Source organism: Leuresthes tenuis, unplaced genomic scaffold, assembly GCF_036924035.1.
Source record: "Leuresthes tenuis unplaced genomic scaffold, fLeuTen1.0.hap1 SCAF_19, whole genome shotgun sequence".
NCBI classification, from domain to species: Eukaryota; Metazoa; Chordata; class Actinopteri; order Atheriniformes; family Atherinopsidae; genus Leuresthes; species Leuresthes tenuis.
This window is the reverse complement of record NW_027325373.1, coordinates 8068712-8088032: the sequence shown is the minus strand read 5'-3', so window position 1 is coordinate 8088032 and position 19321 is coordinate 8068712. Positions and strand designations below refer to the sequence as shown.

General features: G+C 38.6%; 1 protein-coding gene across 4 annotated transcripts in view; it reads right to left on the bottom strand.

Annotated features, from left to right (window-relative positions):
* LOC140277444 (cytochrome P450 26B1-like) overlaps nucleotides 1-18374 on the bottom strand; it is a 452169-nt gene extending 433795 nt beyond the window's left edge. The window contains exons 1-11 of one of the 4 annotated variants that reach the window (XM_072372472.1): nucleotides 17963-18374; nucleotides 16644-16721; nucleotides 16466-16550; nucleotides 16330-16365; nucleotides 15897-16036; nucleotides 15444-15567; nucleotides 14794-14938; nucleotides 14347-14457; nucleotides 11623-11750; nucleotides 3897-3984; nucleotides 1946-2211 (exon numbers count right to left, since the gene is read on the bottom strand). In XM_072372472.1, coding sequence (XP_072228573.1) covers nucleotides 2173-2211; nucleotides 3897-3984; nucleotides 11623-11750; nucleotides 14347-14457; nucleotides 14794-14938; nucleotides 15444-15567; nucleotides 15897-16036; nucleotides 16330-16365; nucleotides 16466-16550; nucleotides 16644-16721; nucleotides 17963-18152 — 1164 coding nt within the window. In that variant the 5' untranslated portion in view covers nucleotides 18153-18374 and the 3' untranslated portion in view covers nucleotides 1946-2172. Of the gene's footprint in view, nucleotides 1-1945; nucleotides 2212-2981; nucleotides 3985-11622; nucleotides 11751-14346; nucleotides 14458-14793; nucleotides 14939-15443; nucleotides 15568-15896; nucleotides 16037-16329; nucleotides 16366-16465; nucleotides 16551-16643; nucleotides 16722-17962 lie in introns of those variants that run through there. The other 3 variants (XR_011909090.1, XM_072372471.1, XM_072372470.1) reach the window with 3 other exon arrangements.
* Between the last annotated feature and the right edge of the window lie 947 nt (nucleotides 18375-19321).

Here is a 19321-nt window from a genome sequence, read left to right as displayed (position 1 = left end):
TCATAGCCAGCATTCCTTATTTACTTGTCTTGCTGCCGCTGAGCAGACCAATCACGCCCGATTCCCCCTTCACTTTATGAATGAGAATTTTCCTGATGTGGGGGGAGGAGCAGGATGAATGAATGGGAAAGGAGAAGTGAGGGAACTGAGGAAGGGTGATGAGAGCGGGGGTGGGGAGGAAGGAGGACAGGGAAGGGATGAAGGAGGGAGATGAGTCACATCTCTGACCTAGATCCCCACAGTCTACTTTTTACTCTGGTCATGTCCTCCTCCGTCCGTGTGTGTGTGTGTGTGTGTGTGTGTGTGTGTTTGGCAAATGGTCAGCCTGCTGAAAGCATGTCAGATGTACTTTAAATAATCAATCTGATCTTTCACTTTTCCAGAGACGGATATACAGAGAAAGATAAAATAAAAATAAATTAAAATAGATTTAACTGAATATGTCCATAAAATTTCCCATACAAGGATAGACAATTACATTGGATTAAATTTGACTGATTATTAGAAATTAAGTTAAGAACTAACAATTCACATAACTATTTGTAAACTGTAAAAAAGGATACATTAAAATGCTATGAAATGTAATTATATTAATACAGGAGGCGGGAATAATTTGCATATTCAGTCACACTGCATTTGGAAGGCATCTAGGAGAATAGTGATTAGTTTTATGAATTTAATCTGTGCATGGAGAAAGATGTTAAAATAATTATATAAATATAAAATATAACACTCGTAACCGTGCATGGGGTATAGTGAAGGGTAAACAGTCGGGTGCCATCTGCGACATTTGCAAGGCTCTGTTTTGTCCTGTCCTCATTATCCCACTCATGAGCAATGCAAAACACACAGCTGGTTTTGGTGGCTAATTAATCCAAAACTAAATGACGTATGATTGACCTGTCGAAGAAAGAAGAGAAATATTAACCAGCACCTGAGCACCATTTAGTCATGCTCAACATTTACAATGAGTCAAATTTGTGTGTGTGTGTAAGGTTGAGTCATTTTTCACAGTTCCATTTTGGACAGCTAGCAGCAACACCTACAACTCTGCTGTAAGCTCTGTCCAGCAAACTTTCTTTCTCCCTGCTCATCAATTGTCATGGTCGGGAGAGCCGTCTGCCTCAAGAGAGGCAAAACCCCCAGGATGAGGAGGGCAGAGTCAGAGGTGGAGTGAGAGGTACCTCACTTCCCGACACACGCTGGTGTGTGAAGAGTAGTTTTAATAGGGGTGAGAAGACATCTTCTGAGCTTTAACCAAGTAATACTTTAACCAAAGCATGTCTCATAGATTTTTAAGAAAAAAAGAGACAACTTGTCTAAAAAATAAAAAACAAACACAAAAAAAGCACAATACATCTCTTTTAAATAATCTTACAACATCAGTCCTACAACATCAGTGATGTCAGGCTGAATTAAATCTACCAGTGTTGATTAAATAACATACTTTGAGTGTGTTAGTTAACAGTCTGAGTCAACGGATGTAGACTGCTGAGATAAGCCTCTTACTGGCTGCTTCCTTCCCTCTGCTCTCTCATCTGGCCTTTTGATTTGTGAATTTTAGGCATTTCACTAAATGAATAAATAAAGCCGAATGAATCAGTTTGACAAAAAGAACAACAACAATAAAAAAGGCCTTTAGACAAAACAGAAAATGTTCAACAACTACTAACTGTAAAGAACTATAATTGTAATGAGATGTTCTAACACAAGGTGCTAACTTAGCATGTCCTAGCTTAATTCAGTAATCAGCTGTGGTGAGGCCTAAACTGCTGTCTGTTTGGGGCATTATGTATTAAAAGAACAATGGCAAAGTAAAAAAAAAAAAAGTTTTGTCTCTTATCTGTTACATGTTGATTGTTTTTATTTGTTGTGTGTGACTGCTGTGCTGTATATCATACTAAAAAAGGGTAGATAACAATAATAGGACAGACTTCATTTTGGTGCGGGACATTTACTATCAAAACTGCTAGAGGTATAAATGATGCTGAGATTCAGTGACCTGGGTGTGGCTTTGAGTTTGTTTGGTGGAATATGCCTTTAAGGCCAGCAGGCTGGCTGGAATCTGCGGGGGAAGCTTGTTGTTTGTATTTCAGGGGCTTTCATTGCTTGGTGCTTGTATGAGTTAGTCTGCTGGTTGTGTTGCAAATTTCCTCTCTTTGGTGACAACACTCATGTGTGACATGTGCTTTGTGTGATGCAGCATCTTGTCTGACAACAAAATAGAGGCATAATCTTTCACACTTTCATTCATACATTCATGGTTGGGTTGTTCTGATGGTCTGACTGCAAAATACATGGCCTGTCACTGAAAAACAAACAAAGTATTACCTAAAAAGCAATTTTGCTCGGTTATAAGGTAAAAAAAGTTCTGTTCATGAACATTTTCCAACAACAAGGAAGCTGGTCTTTTGACTTTTTCTTCACAGTTAAAGCTGGATATAACTAAATATAACAATGGCATCATACTAGTAGTCATGTGTAAAAATATGTAATCCAGTCTTCGATATACAGCATGCGTTAGATTTGGCAGTGCTTACCATAAATCAAAAAGGACCCCACTGAGATACCCAAGTGCCTAGATGGAATCTTAGGAAGTGCTTGTTTTCAAGGTGGTGTCACCCTGTTAACTAATCAGTGTTAGTGCCAGTAACACTCAGACACACATTCGTTCACACATACACCAGTTTCCAAAGGCACTGGCCCTTCTAGAAAAATAAATATCGTCACACCTGTTGGGTACATGTCATATTTTTTTGCGCCTTCCTCAAGTTTGCGTATAATACATGTGCCTGCATTATGTAGGCAATGGTGGCCATGTCAAGTGGTGCCATGGGGACATTGTTAGCCCGATTCTTTCATTGAAAGCCCGAGAACAAGCTTGAAGAATCTCAAGTTCACAGACAAAGTATTTATTAGTGGTTACAGGTAAAGTATGGCAGCGCTGGACTCGAAGTGACAGAGCTCTCGCAGCTATCTTCTTCACATTTATCTCACAGAGGTTGGACTTACACGCGACCGAGTATAATTGGCCAGGTATTAGTGACATTAACAGGTCAACCAGCGTCTTCGTCATGTTCTTGGGATGTGATAAACAACGTGTGTGTGTGAGTGTTGTTTTAGGCGTGCATCTACTGTAGCCTTGTCTATCTGACAAGATAGAGAAGCTTCACCTGTCCCACTTATTTAGTCCAGTTATGCTTCTTAAAGTCTTGGACCATTCAAGGACATACATTGTGCAGTATGAGCAGAGTGGACAAGTACAAAATATGAACATAGATTGTTTAGAAAAGTACAGAATATGAATTCATAATGTCTAAGAACAAAACCAATTATAACAACATGGAGGGGGTGACTTCATGTCACAACTTTTAGTATATCTAATAAACAAACACACACGAGACTAGCGACTTCATCATTCCCATGGGCAGTGCTCTATTTCCTGGATGGTTGGGGGATGGTGGTCGCTCTATTTGGAGTTTCTTCACCATGTGTTTGAGTGTGTGACAGCCACAGCTGGTTTGCTGTGAGCATTTTTTCTTCATTTTCTTCACAGAAAGGTAAAGCACTTGACCCAATCTCCGCATGACACTCTGTTCCCTCTGTGATCAACGCATTACATTTCCTATAGCAGAATTACTGGCTTACAAAGCAGTAAGCCAGGAACAGCTTACATCTATGTTAGTACAGACTGTAATGTACAGACAGAGACACAGCAGGGAAATGCAGTGAGAAAGAAAATAGAAAAAACAACTTTCATAAAATCTTTTAGCAGCTTTGCTTAAAATGCACAGTTTTGCTGACTGAGAAATGGCAATAATTAAACTGTGTGTGTGTGTGTGTGAGAGAGGGCCTGGATATGTGATTGTGTTTGACGGTGTCTTGAGTATTATCACCTTGAGAAAGACATTGGTAAGCTTAACCCCAATGCAGCCCCTGGGCCCGTTGCCAAATGAACACAGGAAGTGCTCCTGGCCTGCATTCCTGTAGATGCGAAAAACATAGTTGGACATAAACTGTGTTAAAAGAATCAGAGAAGCACAACAAATTCTAGTTAAATGTTGTAAATTAGGAGAAATGGTGGTGGTGCATGAAAACTGTTTGGGGCTTGACATTTTTTTGTGATTTTCTATACATCATTCAGCAGAATAATGACTACTTCATGACTGCCCCTAATAAAACTGTGAAAGAAAGCGTTGTCATCCACTGACACAACATCACACGATGATCATATGATGAATACATGAAGAGTGGCCATCACGTGCTAAATCTTTATACATTCTTTACAAAGTTCCCCACCACTAACAACACTGCTTTGCTTTGGCTGTCAAAATATTCCAATTTTAAGGGTCTGCAGTACAATCTTATCAAGCTGACTTACACAGATCTTTGTAAAGTGTGCACTGTGCAATAAATACATATAAATAGAATAAAATTGTTTCCAAATCTCATAAACCAGTATTTTATTCACAACAGAACATAGAAAACAGTAAAATGTTGAAAATGACATTTTTCATCAAAAATATTAGCTCATCTTGGATTTTTATAGCAGCTGCAAAAAAGTTCCTGGAAAATGGAGGAACCTTATTTGGTACCTTTGGCACCTAATTTGGTTAATTGGCAACAGGTCAATAACATGATGAATCAAAAAGAGTACTTTATAGACGCAGAGTCTCTCAGGAGTAAAGGAGGTACATAAAAGAGGTTTAGCCATCGGCAAAAAACTGTCTGTAAATTAGGGAGCAATTTCAGAATCATGCTTCTCAACATGAAGTCTACAGTACACAATATCATCAGATGAGTCTGAGCACAAGGGACCCGGACGAAAATCAGTACAGGACGCCCTTGATCTTGGGGCACTCAGGCAGCACCGCGTTAAAAATAGTAATGATTCTGTCATGGAGCCCACTGCATGGGCTCAGGAACACTTCCAGAAATCCTTGTCTGTGAACAAAGTTCACCGAGTTCCACAAATGGAGGTCAAAGCTCTATCATGCAGAAAAGAAGCTAGATAGGAACTTGAGCCAGAAAATGTTGTCTTCCCTGGGCCAAAGCTTATTTAAATGGACTGAGGCAATGTGGAAAGCTGTTTACCGTGCTCAGTCAAATCAAAATTTGAAATGCATTCTTCATACTAAGGACAAGAGAGACCATCCAACCTGTTATAAGCATGGCATCTGTCTACCTTCAGTCTGCTTTCACTGCACTTCTTTGTGTATTACCTCCAAAAAAACAGTGGCACAAGTACCACAATGATTCAAAACAAAACAGAGCTCATTCTTTCAAACTGTTACTGCTGATCTAAAAACTTGACTTGATACATGTATTTTCACAGAAAACACCCGCGCACCATGCTAGATCCGGCTGACCTCTCTTTGGCAAGAAAGCCAATTAAAAGACTTTGAGAAACTGGATTTCAATGAGCAAGTCTGAAAATCACAAAAATGAGGATGAATCAGTGACCCAACTTATCAGCCTGATTCCCTTCGTCATACCTGCTGTTATGCTCCAATATGAAGCCTCTAAAAATATACTTGAAAAAATACCAGTTGTTTCAAGCTGTCAGCCAATAACCTGCTGATGCCAGCCATCTCTTGCCTCTTCTATCTAATGCATCCTGTCTTCCTGAAACCTGAGCTCTGATTAAAGGCACACAGGAAGCATTAGTGATGTGTGTAGTCTGGAAGCAGAGTGTCGGATGGTTTGTGCATGTGAGAAGGGAGATTATTGTGTTCTTGCTATGTGTCTATTCATTCAATGTACTCTTAGGTCCACCCTGAAACGGCAAGATGTGTATCGCACAATATAGTCCTGTAATACTCTGCAACACAGAGAGTCCAGCAATCCAGCAAAAAGCTTTATCAAATATTCTGAAAGGATGGGAAATGAATCAAAGGATTATAATCTGGTGTCTGGCATAATTTAGTTTACTCAACTAAATCTTAATGAGGGGGCAGGCTGAGATGCCATGACTAAGAACCAAGAGGGCTTTTTGTTCCTACATTATTCAAGAGTAATTATAGTTTGAATAGAGAGATAGAGGATTGTGAATAAAAGATAGATAGATAGACAGACAGACAGACAGACAGATAGATATATGAAGAACTCAACTGATAAAAATATATGCTAATATCTTTTTATGTTATGTTATGCTTTTTGTGTTTTTATCTTTCCTTTAGAGTGCAACGTAGCTTTTTGTGAATATAAAATGTCTGAAACAACACGAAGCACAAAGTCCAGGCATACAAAGAATGACCATATGCCTCATGTTCCACTGTTTCCTCATGACTTAGTTTACCAATCAGACTCAGGAGTTGAGTCTTAAAGGGACATGGGCTTCAACTGAATGTTTTAGACAGGTGACACAAGGTTTCTGCAGCAATGTACGGTATGAGAAATGCAGGTACACAAATTCTAGCAGGTCCCAAAAATGAAACGATTACTCTATTAAACAACCATAAGAGAAACTACTGGTATGAAGATGATTCCATGCATTTTTGTGTGCCTTTTGGCGATGTGATGAAAAACACACCTGATGTTATAATTTGCGATTGACTTACATGATTTCTGAGATGTTGTGTGAAGGTTATTGTGAAAACAGAAATGCTAAAAAAAAATAAAAAAAATTCTGCTTCCAATGAAAATAGATGTATATCAGTATATTTTCAACAAGAAGGAAAGTCCCTATTCTCAGATTCATCAGAAACCTGACCCCCTGTCCCCTGCAGTAGCTGAGATTTTTATCTGTGCTTGGTAGCATTTCCAATTCACTTATCTGGGGCTGGAGACTGTGTGGGCGTTCGGCTGATGGGATGTTAAGTTGCCAGCTTCACTATTCGCTTCCAAGTGGAAAACACACACGCACGCACATAACACACATATGAACACATCATGACAATCTGCACTGGGACATCATACGTAACAAACACAAACAAAAAAAAAAAAGAGAGCACAAACAGATGAAACTGTGATGCTTGTAGGTAGGTCTTATTATATAACAGAGCTGAGGTCATTTAATTAAAGAGCCAGGTGGCATGAAAACGAGCCTGGAAACCATCACGGCAGACAGGAAAGCAGTCTACTGACAGATGGAGATAGAAGGAAGGAGTAATAGATCAGATGATAAAGGTGAAGATAAAGCAAACACACTCAGAGAGAGAGAGAGATCTTTATTAATCCTGAAGAAGGACACTAGTTTGAGCAGCAGTAAAAATCAATTAAAATTAAGATTAACATCCTCTACACCAACAGTTGTTTTTACTTAAGACGTACATCTTAAAATGTGTGTACCACTGTATAAGATATACTGAGTCTCTGGAGGTTTTTAATACTGTTAGGCTTATATTGGTGCAGGTGGGGACTTATTGGAGCAGCAATTTAGGGTCAAATCAATTAAAGTAGTGTTTGTATTTTCACAGAAATTAAGGAACATGTCACCAAGTGCAACACTGTAGATGTTTATTAACTATTTTTTATGCAAAGAAGATGGTAAGAAAAATCTAGTATATTACCAGACATATCTCTAAAAACTCTCAGTTATCCTCACATGCTATAAATCTGGACATCTCAGACTTTGGTTTAGAAATAGTGGGCATCTACACAACCCATTTTTTATCTTTTTTTTTTTTTTGCACAGTTTCAGTTCATTTCTGGATGCCTCAAGGAAAATCTCTGACTCATTCCTCAACCCCATCCCATTCTGCACAATGCACAGATACACACACAATTACACACAGTGCACAGAGGGAATCCCCATTGGTAAAAATAGGTGTGAGGTCGCCAGTTACCATGGCAGCAGCTACCTGTCTTTTCATTCATAGATTTCTTAACTGAGTGCTTTTTTTGTCTTTACAAGCCTCAAAAATGGCGTCAATTGCTACGTTAAGATTGGGTTCATTGTGAGCACATTCTCATGGAATACACGGGTTGAACAGATTCCTGACATATATTGTAAATGATAAATGATAAATTATTTAAATTATAAATTATATAATTATTGTAAATTATATTGTAAATCTTTATTTAGCTTTTTTATATAATAATAAGAATCTCATTGGACCTCTATCCCTTCTCTCTTTTTTACTGTAGAACCTAGTAATTAACCTAGTAAGTAATTTCCTGGTTTAAAACCGCTCTGTCACGTAGCAAGTAGTGTACAATAGGCAGTCATTACCTATGACCATAGTTCACTGCTGAGAGCTGCAAACAGGGATCTTATAATTCTTTAAATCTCACAGATTAATACTGTCAGATCTAGTGGAATAGAAGTAATTTCAGAGGAATCACCCCCTTTTTGATCTGAAAACACAACAGCAATAACAACGACAAAAAGATCCAGCCTGACTCATATTTCGGTATCTCATTACACTCTAAAAGGCATCATGGGAGAGAAAACAGCTGCTCCTCCTCCCTGTAGACAAAACATGCTCACAGGAAATCCCTATTGGTAAAGACAATGGCAGGTGACTTGTTTCCATGGCAGCAGATGCATACATTCATGGATTTGTCCCCCTCAAGTCTGTCGCTTGAGTCAATGGGCATGAATGAGAATAACCAGGTGAATGAAGGAGGACGATGAATAGAGAAAGGGTTGACTGGAAGAGTGAATCGGTAAATGAGTCAGATTAGGTTTCAATTATCCAGGGAAGGTCGCAGACAGAGGGTAGTTGTGCAACTCTTATTCTGTAAAGAATGCATTTTTTTCTGAAATTTCATCTGTCGAACTAGCTGCCTGCGCTGTAATGTCCAAGTAAAAATCATACTGTAAAAATCTAGCCTGCAACTTTGACTGTTGTTTTAATATTATTATGCGTGGCCCCTGGTCACTGGCAAAAGCAGGATCTATTTTTAAAACTGTGTTTTTAGCTAATTAAAACTTATAGGTATATGCGTTTCACAACAACACAGATCAGTTCGATCACAACACATCTATTATTAAATTACTATATCTACAACTAAATCTGTTATAGATTTAGTTAAACAGGATATTACTGTGCGGTATGTCTAGTTAAAAATAAAACAAAGTCCATTTCAGTAATGTGATCAACATGATACAGTACAAATTAAGCCAATCATTGCCAGATAGCTCTTTAATTTAATTTAATTTGCATTGTAGTAGACTCTAGAGTGTTAAAGGTCTTGTTATTTCCTTTGTTATGTTGGTACCTAAACAATGAAGCTACTCGGTTCAGAAAATTGTGTTGCCTAATCAAAAATCAAATTTCAATAAAAAAGTGAATTCAAAGAAAATTGAACAGTTATTGACAGTTAAATGAATTGAATAACTACCAAATTAGCCCTGCGACCTATCTCACCACTGCCCTTTTCACAGAGCCCGTTTCAAGGCAGACCTTCATTGTACATGTCCTGTGTGTAAGTTCAAAAGTAGAATGTCGGGGTCAAAGTTGATATGCTGCTGATATAAGTTCATATCAGTCCCAATTACACTGTCTACAATTCATTTTAGAAACATTTTTCATGAAATTCTTTTGGCCTCACCATTTTTAATGTCCTTGATTTCAACAGCCTGAACTATGAGAAAAAGCCAAGTTGGAACAAAAGAGAATTCTCTCTTAATATCCGGTCCTTGAAAATATTATCCAGAGCTTGAAAAATATCTGTTCTGTCATGCACATGGAGGAAAATGCTTTATTTTTCTTCTTTTTCTATGGCTTTTAGGAAAATGGCTTTTTGTGACGCTCTGTCTCGACGCCTAATGTGTCAAAGTGCTGAAAGCTTCCTTCCTGTTGTTCCTTCTAATGGTAAGTGTGCTTGAGTGTATGTGTGTGCTTGTGATTTCACACATCGTGGAGTCAGGGATGGAGCTACGCAGGTAAAGCTCAGCATGGTCAAGCTGTCTTGCAGTGATATTGTCATAGTTTGTTCACCACAGGTGAATGCACTCCTCCCACCAATCCCATTAAAATTATACGAATTCACTACAAATATTTAAATACTCGTATGCTGAAGGCTTTTCTTTTTTGTTAGCAAGGTACACAATTTAACTGTTCATGGCAAACAAACCCTTAGTATGACAAAGAAAGTATATATTACATAAAAGAAAAATATTTCCAATAATATCAAATACTTTGAAAGTATTGTTCCTGACCATGGATGCATGATAAATCAAGTAATATTCTATGCCTTACAATGGTTAGGTCCACTGCCTACCATCCCTGACAGCCCACACAGCTCTCAGGTGTCTTTCTGGAAACGTGGCTGAGCTCCAATAAACCCACATTGCAAAGGTTAAAATAAAACAAAGCATGTGCCGAGCATGTTTCTTTACTTTTAGAACTCAGCAGAATAAACACGTTGATAATTGTAGTCATGACACTCTGTTTGTTTTCTTGCCCCACAGTTGATATGGTATATGAGTCCTCTTGAACAGATATATCTATAGAGGTCCATATAAAGTCATAACTCAAAGAATTTTCAACAGTTTGGTTTGCTACAGATTTTTTATGATAAAGATTATCTGGTCAAAGAACAGTGTTTTTGTGGTAAGATATTTGCCCATTTCTTTGCACTGTCGCCTCCAAAGTCTAACTTGTCTAGCAGGTTTTTGATGATTCGATTTCTAAATCATCTAATAAAATTTGCCTTCTGGCTGCAACTAACGATTTGTTCAAAATACAGTTAGGTCAACAGTAAAGGAATTTTATCAGAGGCACACAAACTGCAGCACCTCAAAGATAGACTACAATGACATTAATGGATGTCATCTATAGACTGAGAAAGTCGAATGCATGCAGAAAACAGGATTACATGATTACAAACAGGTTTTCCCTGCATGATTTGAATCTACCCATAAAACAAAAACACACTGGCGGCAAGAAGTATCATGCTGCCACGTGCACCTGACCGACATTCAATATTGTACTTGGTAGGCTATCATATCCCAGCTGTTTTCTGACTTCAAAGAGCCTAAATGTAAAGTGAATGTATTACAGTGGCTCTAAACTTATACTGTTTAACACTGTGTAACACTGTCATGGTTGTATCTTTTAGTGGTACAAATCAATAGTAATATGCACTACAATTTTTATCATAGCAATGTTTTCAGCCACATTCAGGTATTATGGTAGTTTAAAATACCACATGGATGTATAAAACTTGATTTTTCACCTGAGGATTCCAGTTTCCTGAGCAATGAATTGCCATATATTTCTGTATGACAGGAATGTGATTAGTATTACTCTAGTTATTTCTCTACACCTCAACAGTTAAATCCTTCCACATCCAATTTTGCAAATAGGATGACAATCAAGGAAGAAAAACTGCTGAAGCACCATGGAAGAAGAGCCGCTGTGGGAGCCAGGATGTACTTGCATGATAGAAGTGAAAAATTAGTTTTTCTGTAGCGGCTGCTTGAAAATAGAAAAGTATCTAGAAGTGTGAGGCTCGGGCTGTGTGTGGGGTGTTTTGCCCAAGTTTTTCTATATTGTGATGCTCTTCGATGCTCTTTGTGGTTAAACACACATTATAGTATAAACATGAACGGACCTTAAACCAAACTTTCTCACTGTTAAGAGGAAGCGTGCAGGACATCCGAGCCAATTTTTACATCAGGGACAGAATTGACTAACCCAGGAGACCCATCGACATAAGTAAGATCCTCACCTCCCGCTCCATCTTTCTGGCAGGAAGCTGTCAGGCTGCTGGAACACCTCTGGGTCACGGTGGACAGCGTGGCTGATATAGATTGCTCCATAACCTTTAGGGACATGAAATCCTGCAAGGGTGGAGTCCTGCACAAGCTCACACAAATGCAGAGGGATATATTATAAAAAATATTTCAACAATTGAAAGTATAATTATTACAGTCATCAGACATTATAGATATTATTACACTGTGTCACAAATGCTTTGTGTCTCTTCAACGTTTTTGGATTAGAATGGAAAGCACAATGTCGGCTCTCTACATTTTTGAACGATTCTCTATTTTTTAGACGTTTATTTTCATTCATTTCTTTCGGTGAAAAATAATCAACTTGAGGTAGTTGCCCAGTTGTTGCCCAGTTCACCTTTTCATTGCATCCATCAGTAGCTGCTTTAATGGACTGCCAGAGAATGTGATCACTGTTTCTCTTTCCCCTGCACTCTCATTTTTCGCTCTGCCTCTCTCTGGCAGAGCGGAAAATCTTCTACAAATCTCCCTTTCCTCCTTCTCCCGGTTCATAAAAGATGCCGCTGCCCTCACTCACTTCATTCTCCCACAAACTCACTCTCACACACGTACACACATTAAGGTTGCTAAATATGTTGCATATCTTTGTTCCACTTGATGGAGTGTTGAGATTTTCCACCTGACTGTGAATACATACAGTTTCTCATGCACTTTCCCCACACACATAAACATCTTGCCAGCTCTCTGCAGAACAGGCACTTGCCTCTTACGTTAGCTCTTATTAGTGCAGGTTACACAAAGGTATTGGCTGGGGACAGCCTATGGCAGTGGCAGAGCACCACTAATTAACTGTAAGTGCTCTTCAAAGAGCTACTTTTAGGTTTTAGCAAGAGTACTTTTTAACACAAATATCCAGACGTCTATCTGTACCTGTGGATATTTGTGTCCTCTTTCCTCCCCCTCAACACTAAATCAATCCTGCATGTTTCTCATATATTTGTCAAATATTATTTTCTTTAAAACCACAAAACACCAGTTTTCTGAGTGCCTCCTTTCCTAATGACATTCTCTAAAAATCAACACACATTATGAAACAGGAAAGAAAATGTACTGGTGCATTTCCTAGACGTGTCAAAACTTTCCACTTTACAGAGATCCTGGCCACCGCTCCCTTCCTTCCGGGGGGAACGGAGACAATCAATCACAGAGAGGGGATCAATGCCCTCTATTGGGTCATTGCGTAAGCCGGTTTGATGAGGTCATAATGATCATAGATTGCTGTAGCAGGAAGAGCGTGTTCTGCCCATCCTCAGAGTGAGCAGCCAGCCAATCAGGAGACAGAATGAGTAAAGGGGGGGGGGGGGGGGGGGGGTTTCTTGGGTGAATGAAACTATATGTTGTAACATATAAAGTAGGCTCAAAGGGGCAAAATAAACTCATGCTAAGTGGACTTTACCTGGCTCTGCATTTATACATAACATCAGTTAACAAAAGCATTTTGAAATGATGGAACAATTCCAAATAAATGCAACATTGAAACCCTGAACTAAAGTTAATTTGATTACTTTCATTCTGTTATTAGAAATCAGATATCCATGTTATAATTCCTCATGATGTTTCATGTATTGTGTCGTGTTCTAAACACAGTTAGTTGCTCAAATGCTGTTTAGGTTCAACAGTAAACATTTAATAGGGAATTACTCTTGTTTTCATAGGTGCTTTACTACTATAGACAGTTTTGACGACTCTGATTCAAAATGTGAAATAACTCCAATCAAAATGACAAAATCAGAGCATCTTGCAGTCCAAATCCCAGTATAATCAACTACAGTGTGTTTCTGTTATTCGGTCCTCTGTGCTGTTCAGCGCACACTCAGGGAGACTTTCATCTACTGTCACCGGTCGCCATCTAGTGGATGCAAGAGCAGCAAAAAAACAACAAGTTCTTTGAGGTGTCTTTTTTTTTCTTTATTTCAAGACTTCAGGAATCTAAATAAATTGATATTGCAATATCAACTATTAGAAACAGAAAAGGAAGGCATTTTATTTCATGTAACTTTCTAAGTTTTGAAAACTTTTGCAACAACAAAGCAAGTGGTTTAGCTCATATCTCTCTGGCTCTGTTCTTTTAATGTCAGTTATTTAGGACAAAGCCTGTAAAATGGGTAGCTTAGATAATTACAGGCCCACAGCAAACAAGCATCCTATCTCTAGTCCGAGAAACAATTCTTCTTGATAGAATAGATGAGTGTACTGTTTCCACAGACATTCAGTTTGGTTTAAACGCTAAAGATGGCACTGACTTCTGCATGTGCCTGTAAAGAAATTGCAAACAACTATTATAAGGTAAAAAGTTGTCAATCTTCATATACAATTGATGCCTATAAAGCTTCTGATTGTGTTAACCCTGGAGTGCTATTTGTTAAGTTAACCAAAAAAGGTATGCAAATATAAGAATTCTGGCTTGCTGGCATCACCATCAGATCATGCAAATGAAGCGGGGTGCACTTCATCCGGAACACAGGGGATTTCCAACTGTTAACAGGGCTGTCACCCATACTGACGTTTTCACCCATTCACAATATCTATTCAGTCCGTGAAACAATTCTTCTTGATAGAATAGATGGGTGTATTGTTTCCACAGATAACCAGTTTGGTTTAAATGTCAAAATGTTAAAACTGAATCTGTAAAACCTGCACACAGGTGATTGTCCTACCTGATCAGCTATTCTGCGTCCACCAATGAAGGGCGGCCAAAGTCTCTGCACTTCCAGCAGTACTCTGTGCAGGTAATCAGGGTCTTCCATTGCTTGACGGCGGGTCTCCTCCTGAACACAGAGAAGAAGTTGTGGACTATACTGTTATCACAAAGGGCTTGTTTTTCAGAAAGAAAAAGATGATAACTTTCATTTTACATATTCTTTTTATCCCAGAAATTGTATTAAATGTCGATCTGAGAACGCAAAGAAAGGGAGCATAGCAATATTTTACTTTGTTTCATCAAGATTCAGAGCCACAGCTTTTCCTAAAATGTTTCTACATACAAACAAAAGAGCTACAAAGTCAATGCGCCACTGAGGTAACATCAGAATGTTCCAAAAACAAGATCTCCTTATATCGTATCAATACTCCACTCCTCGCGCAGGTTGACAGAGTTTGTGCACCTGTTCATTTCCACTGAGTGCCAGAGTGAAGGAGGTGAGCAGCGATGCCAGAGCTTTGGGAATGAGGGCTGAGATGAACAGCAGGAGATGTTGGGCGGCAGAACCAGAGTCAGGCAATGGCAAAGAACCAAGAGACCCAACAAAGCTGAAGAAGAGACAAAAGAATGCGCCACACTGGAATTAAGACGTGATGTTCAAAAGATTACTATTAATTCACAGCATCTCGGTAAAAGAATCAGGGCATCAACAGAGATCAGAGGCCTCTACCAGCTTCTAAACTGCATGAGAATGGCAGTGCAAATAAAGGAGAGTATCAATATGTTTAGTTAATAATATTGTGGAATGTGCCTGGAAACTATTCATACTGTCTTCAAAATCTACAAGACATTTAACTCAATAGTTCTCCTTGTGAACAAATCATGTCCCCACTTCTAGATGAAATGTTATTCCTGTGCACGTCTGAATACAAGACAGAAACGTGGCGAAAGACAGAAAGGATGCAACAAAACGGAGAGATGATTAACAGAAGCAGTAGCAATGTTTGCTCTGTCTATTTACTACAAACTTTATAAGTCTGAGTTTGTATTTGCTTGTTTGTATTTGGGGGGGGGGGATGCACAAAAGGAAAAAAAAAGAGTAGAGTGGCTCACCCCTGGGTGTCATTCTCCAGTTTGTCTTTAATGATGCCCATTAGTTTGTCTCTGGCGTCCAGAGCGGTGGAGAAACCTGACGACCACAGAGGAACCTTCATGTTAACTGGAGCAGAAATCAGACCTGCAAAAATGCAGAAGAGGAAGAGTCCAGCAATCAACCACAAACGGTAGAAAAAGATAAAAAAGGCTAATGAAAGAAGAAGTAGGAGCTTATGCAATGTTGTATTGCACATAGCTTTCTTAAAACTTCAACACAATGAGAGACTGTGAGGAAAATGTCATGCTTTGTCATACTGTGAGTGTTATTCAGTACCACACATATATAAGAATCTATTTAGAAGAATGATTGAATCTATTTAGAAGAATGATTGTTCCATTCTTAAATAATGGCTTCCAACTGTGTCATTTCTTTTTTTGGATCTGTGTGTGTGTGTCGGGTTGGGGGTCTACCATGCCAGTGCTGAGTGCAGAGCTGCATGATTTCCTGGAAAAGTTCCGGTTGCTCCTCCGCTCGTATGTTCAGGAAAAGGCCCAACACCAACTCCGTTCCCAGCCGTTTAAAGACAGAGTACGCACACTCTGGCTGACCACTACACACACACACAGTATATACATACGATATACAACTGAAGTGTGTACATCCCTGTGCAATATCATGTAGATGTCACATAAACTTTAGATATTTGCTTTATTTCAAAGTTGATAGAGTATTTCCTGAACAGTAAAAGACAAGTCCTTGGTTGATTTACTTTTAAAGTCAAAGCAAAAGACGTTAATGAAACAGAGCAACAGATCCTGGAATGAATAGTAAATCATTCATAAAGCTGTATGCAACACAGATTAAAACCAATGACACAGCAAAGGGATACATGTAAAGTGTTACCTGAGAGAGAGCTCTTTCAAACAGCGCTCACACACACTGTAGGCAAAAAGGTAAAGAATGTCATGAGAAACCATGTGACTCATACAGATACATGACTTCATACATGTGAGTTAATTGCTCAAACACATCAGTTCACCTGGAGATATGATCACTTGATGATTTCAAACAGGATCCTGTGAACAGGCTGGTGAGGGACAGACGGAGGAGACAGGCCTCCTCGCCTAAAATAAAAAAAGCACAACTTACTCTTTTTCAGAATACGAAAATATTTGACTCGACTGATGTCAAATTCAGTGTGTGTGTCTGTATTTTACCATTTGTGGTCACAATGGTGTCACCGTACATGTTTGTCATCAAATCAGTTGGATCCTTCAGAAACACGTTGGACTTCTCTGAAACGCAACACAGAAATGCATAGTCATGCTCACTGTTCTCACTGATCCAGCCGTGTGTAATTCTCTCTGCATGTGTGTGTGCTGAAACCAAAGAATGCTGGTGTCACATGGAATCTCAGGGACAGTTTATATCTTAATTTCATATGCATCATATTCTTTAAAGCTGTGAGGTTAAACAAGACAGTTAATGTACTTTTACTCAGTATCCCCCTCTGGCTCCGTCTGAAACCATGCTAACCATGGCATGACACTGGGCTGTGTATGAGGGCAGTATAAAAACTCTACTTCAGCTTTAACCTCACTGTCAAGCCTTTGTGATGTTGGGGTGTTCCCTCAAAAGGTCTTTGAGGACACTTCCTTGGATTGAATTGATTTTGATTTCCAGGGATATGCAACAGAATCCATTCATTTAAGTTAAATTCAGTTCTATTCAATATAAAGTTAAAGTAACAATTCAGAGCAAACGATGAGTCAACAAAGTTTTAAACCAGCTTGGTCATTTAAAGCTTCATGCAAGGAGAAGAACCTCAAATTCTACTCTGGATTTACAACTGCATTTAAAATTGAGCAGATGCTTTTATTAAAAGCAAAACAACATTAGAGTTTCAAAGTGGTACAAGGCCCATGTTTTAAAGTCTAAATCTATTTAAATAAGTATGAGAAATGGTGGAACAGCCATGCAAAGTGAGACGATATTACCCGAAATAAGTTAGTCATAGAAGTCACAAAAGAAAAAAGCACGATGTCGCTCAGTGTATACTCAGTGTATTTAAGTCCAGGTTGATGACATCTATTTTCAGCAGCATTTGAATAAAGCTTGAGTTTCAAAACTTAATCATTTTATCTATTGTTCTTATTTCATTCTTGTTTATTTAAATCTTGCTTTTTATTTCTACTGTTTTAATGTGTCTGTAAAGCACTTTGAATCACCTTGTTGTTGAATTGTGCTATACAAATAAACTTGCCTTGCCTTATCGCTACAGTCTTTACATAAAATCAGGTATAATACGCAACATCTACAAAGTAAAAAGATCTTCCCCTCATCCTCTTCAGTGTAAAATCAGTATAATGATTTACAACAATCAGTGTGTTAAAATAATTGTTTAACACATTTTATTTTAACTAACTGTTAGTTATAAATAATTCTCTTAAATCTCTTTATTTATCGTGTTATTACATTTAAATTACACGGTAACACACATGCAGACACTAATGGTTCTACAACATAAACAACATACCACACAGCAACTCTCTGAGACCCTGAACGGAGCCGATAAACACGGTCGGTCTGTTCAGCAGGCGGCATTGAAACACTCTGCTCTGGTGTTTTTCAGTCTTCTGCCGGCAGAAGCTCACCGGGTCCCGGTAGAATTCCAGGGATTTGTCGCCAAGCAGCGATACACCTGCACTTCCTGGTAGTTTAGACATTCAGGGTCGCTGCAGTGGCTGCTTTTTTTAGACTTAAAAAACTTGATCCAATCAAAATGTTGCTCTTTGCTCAAACAGCAATGGCTAAACTTTAGTAAGAAGTAAGTTCTAGGTTCGACCTAACCAGCTGCCATCGCCTTTTAATTCTTTTAATCTGCGATCCTCTACACGAGTGACCTGTGTATCAAATTTCCTGCCGTCTCTATGTTGTCTCTGCTTTCTCTGAGGTAACCTAAAGTATACACCTGCACCGAGGGTGGTGCGTTTAAATACTACTCGTAATTTAGGCATCTTTGTTACAGGAGTTTTCTGTTATTGCAGTTATTCTCTCGTAAATTAGAGTATTGACAGGTTAATAAATATCCAAAATTAGACATCTAAATACTGCTGAATGTGACTAAATATGAAGCAGAATTTATTAGGTGATATAGCCTATTCATTTTTTTTCTCACTCCAAGGTTTTTTACTTTTGTCTTACATTTTTGAAAACTTTTTTTGTGATTATTTTCAGAAATATAACTTAATCAAGTTATCAGGAATAATCAATGTGAGCCTGTGTGTGTTAGCTATCAGATATCTAGATAATTACCAGATGTACAGGGGAATCCTGGACAAAGGCTTCAACTGAATTAAAAATAATTTTAAAGGGTTTTTGGTCCTGCCTTCCCAGTGCTGAAGCGACAAAACAATAGTAGCCTATTGAGGTAAGCCATTAGCTACCAACTTAACTTTCTGATAATTGTTGATGTGAGCTATTGGCCTAAACATATTTGATGCTAGATAGATCAACTGAAGGGATGTTACCAGAGATTGTGAAAGGACTTTGGGTTGTGCTGTGCTTTGGCAGCTAAACGGAGTCAAACTAAGACACCAGACTGATTATTCCCGTTCCATTTCATGTCCCAGCAATTAAGTGAATGAGCACATTGGAGAAACAAAAACCTTAAACACCAAAGTATATGTCCATAGTTCTCAGTCAGCGCTGAGGATATCCTCCCTGATCTGAATCACACACTGTGGTATGCTGCAACGTTTTCATTATTATTTCTATTTTCCATAGGAATGCAAAGGTCTGACCTTCCTCTCTTTGAAGGTGAGTTGGGCAGGCATGGGTGCGGGCTGTCTCTGAACACTACAGGATCATTTCTTGTTTGTGTACGTTTTGAAAA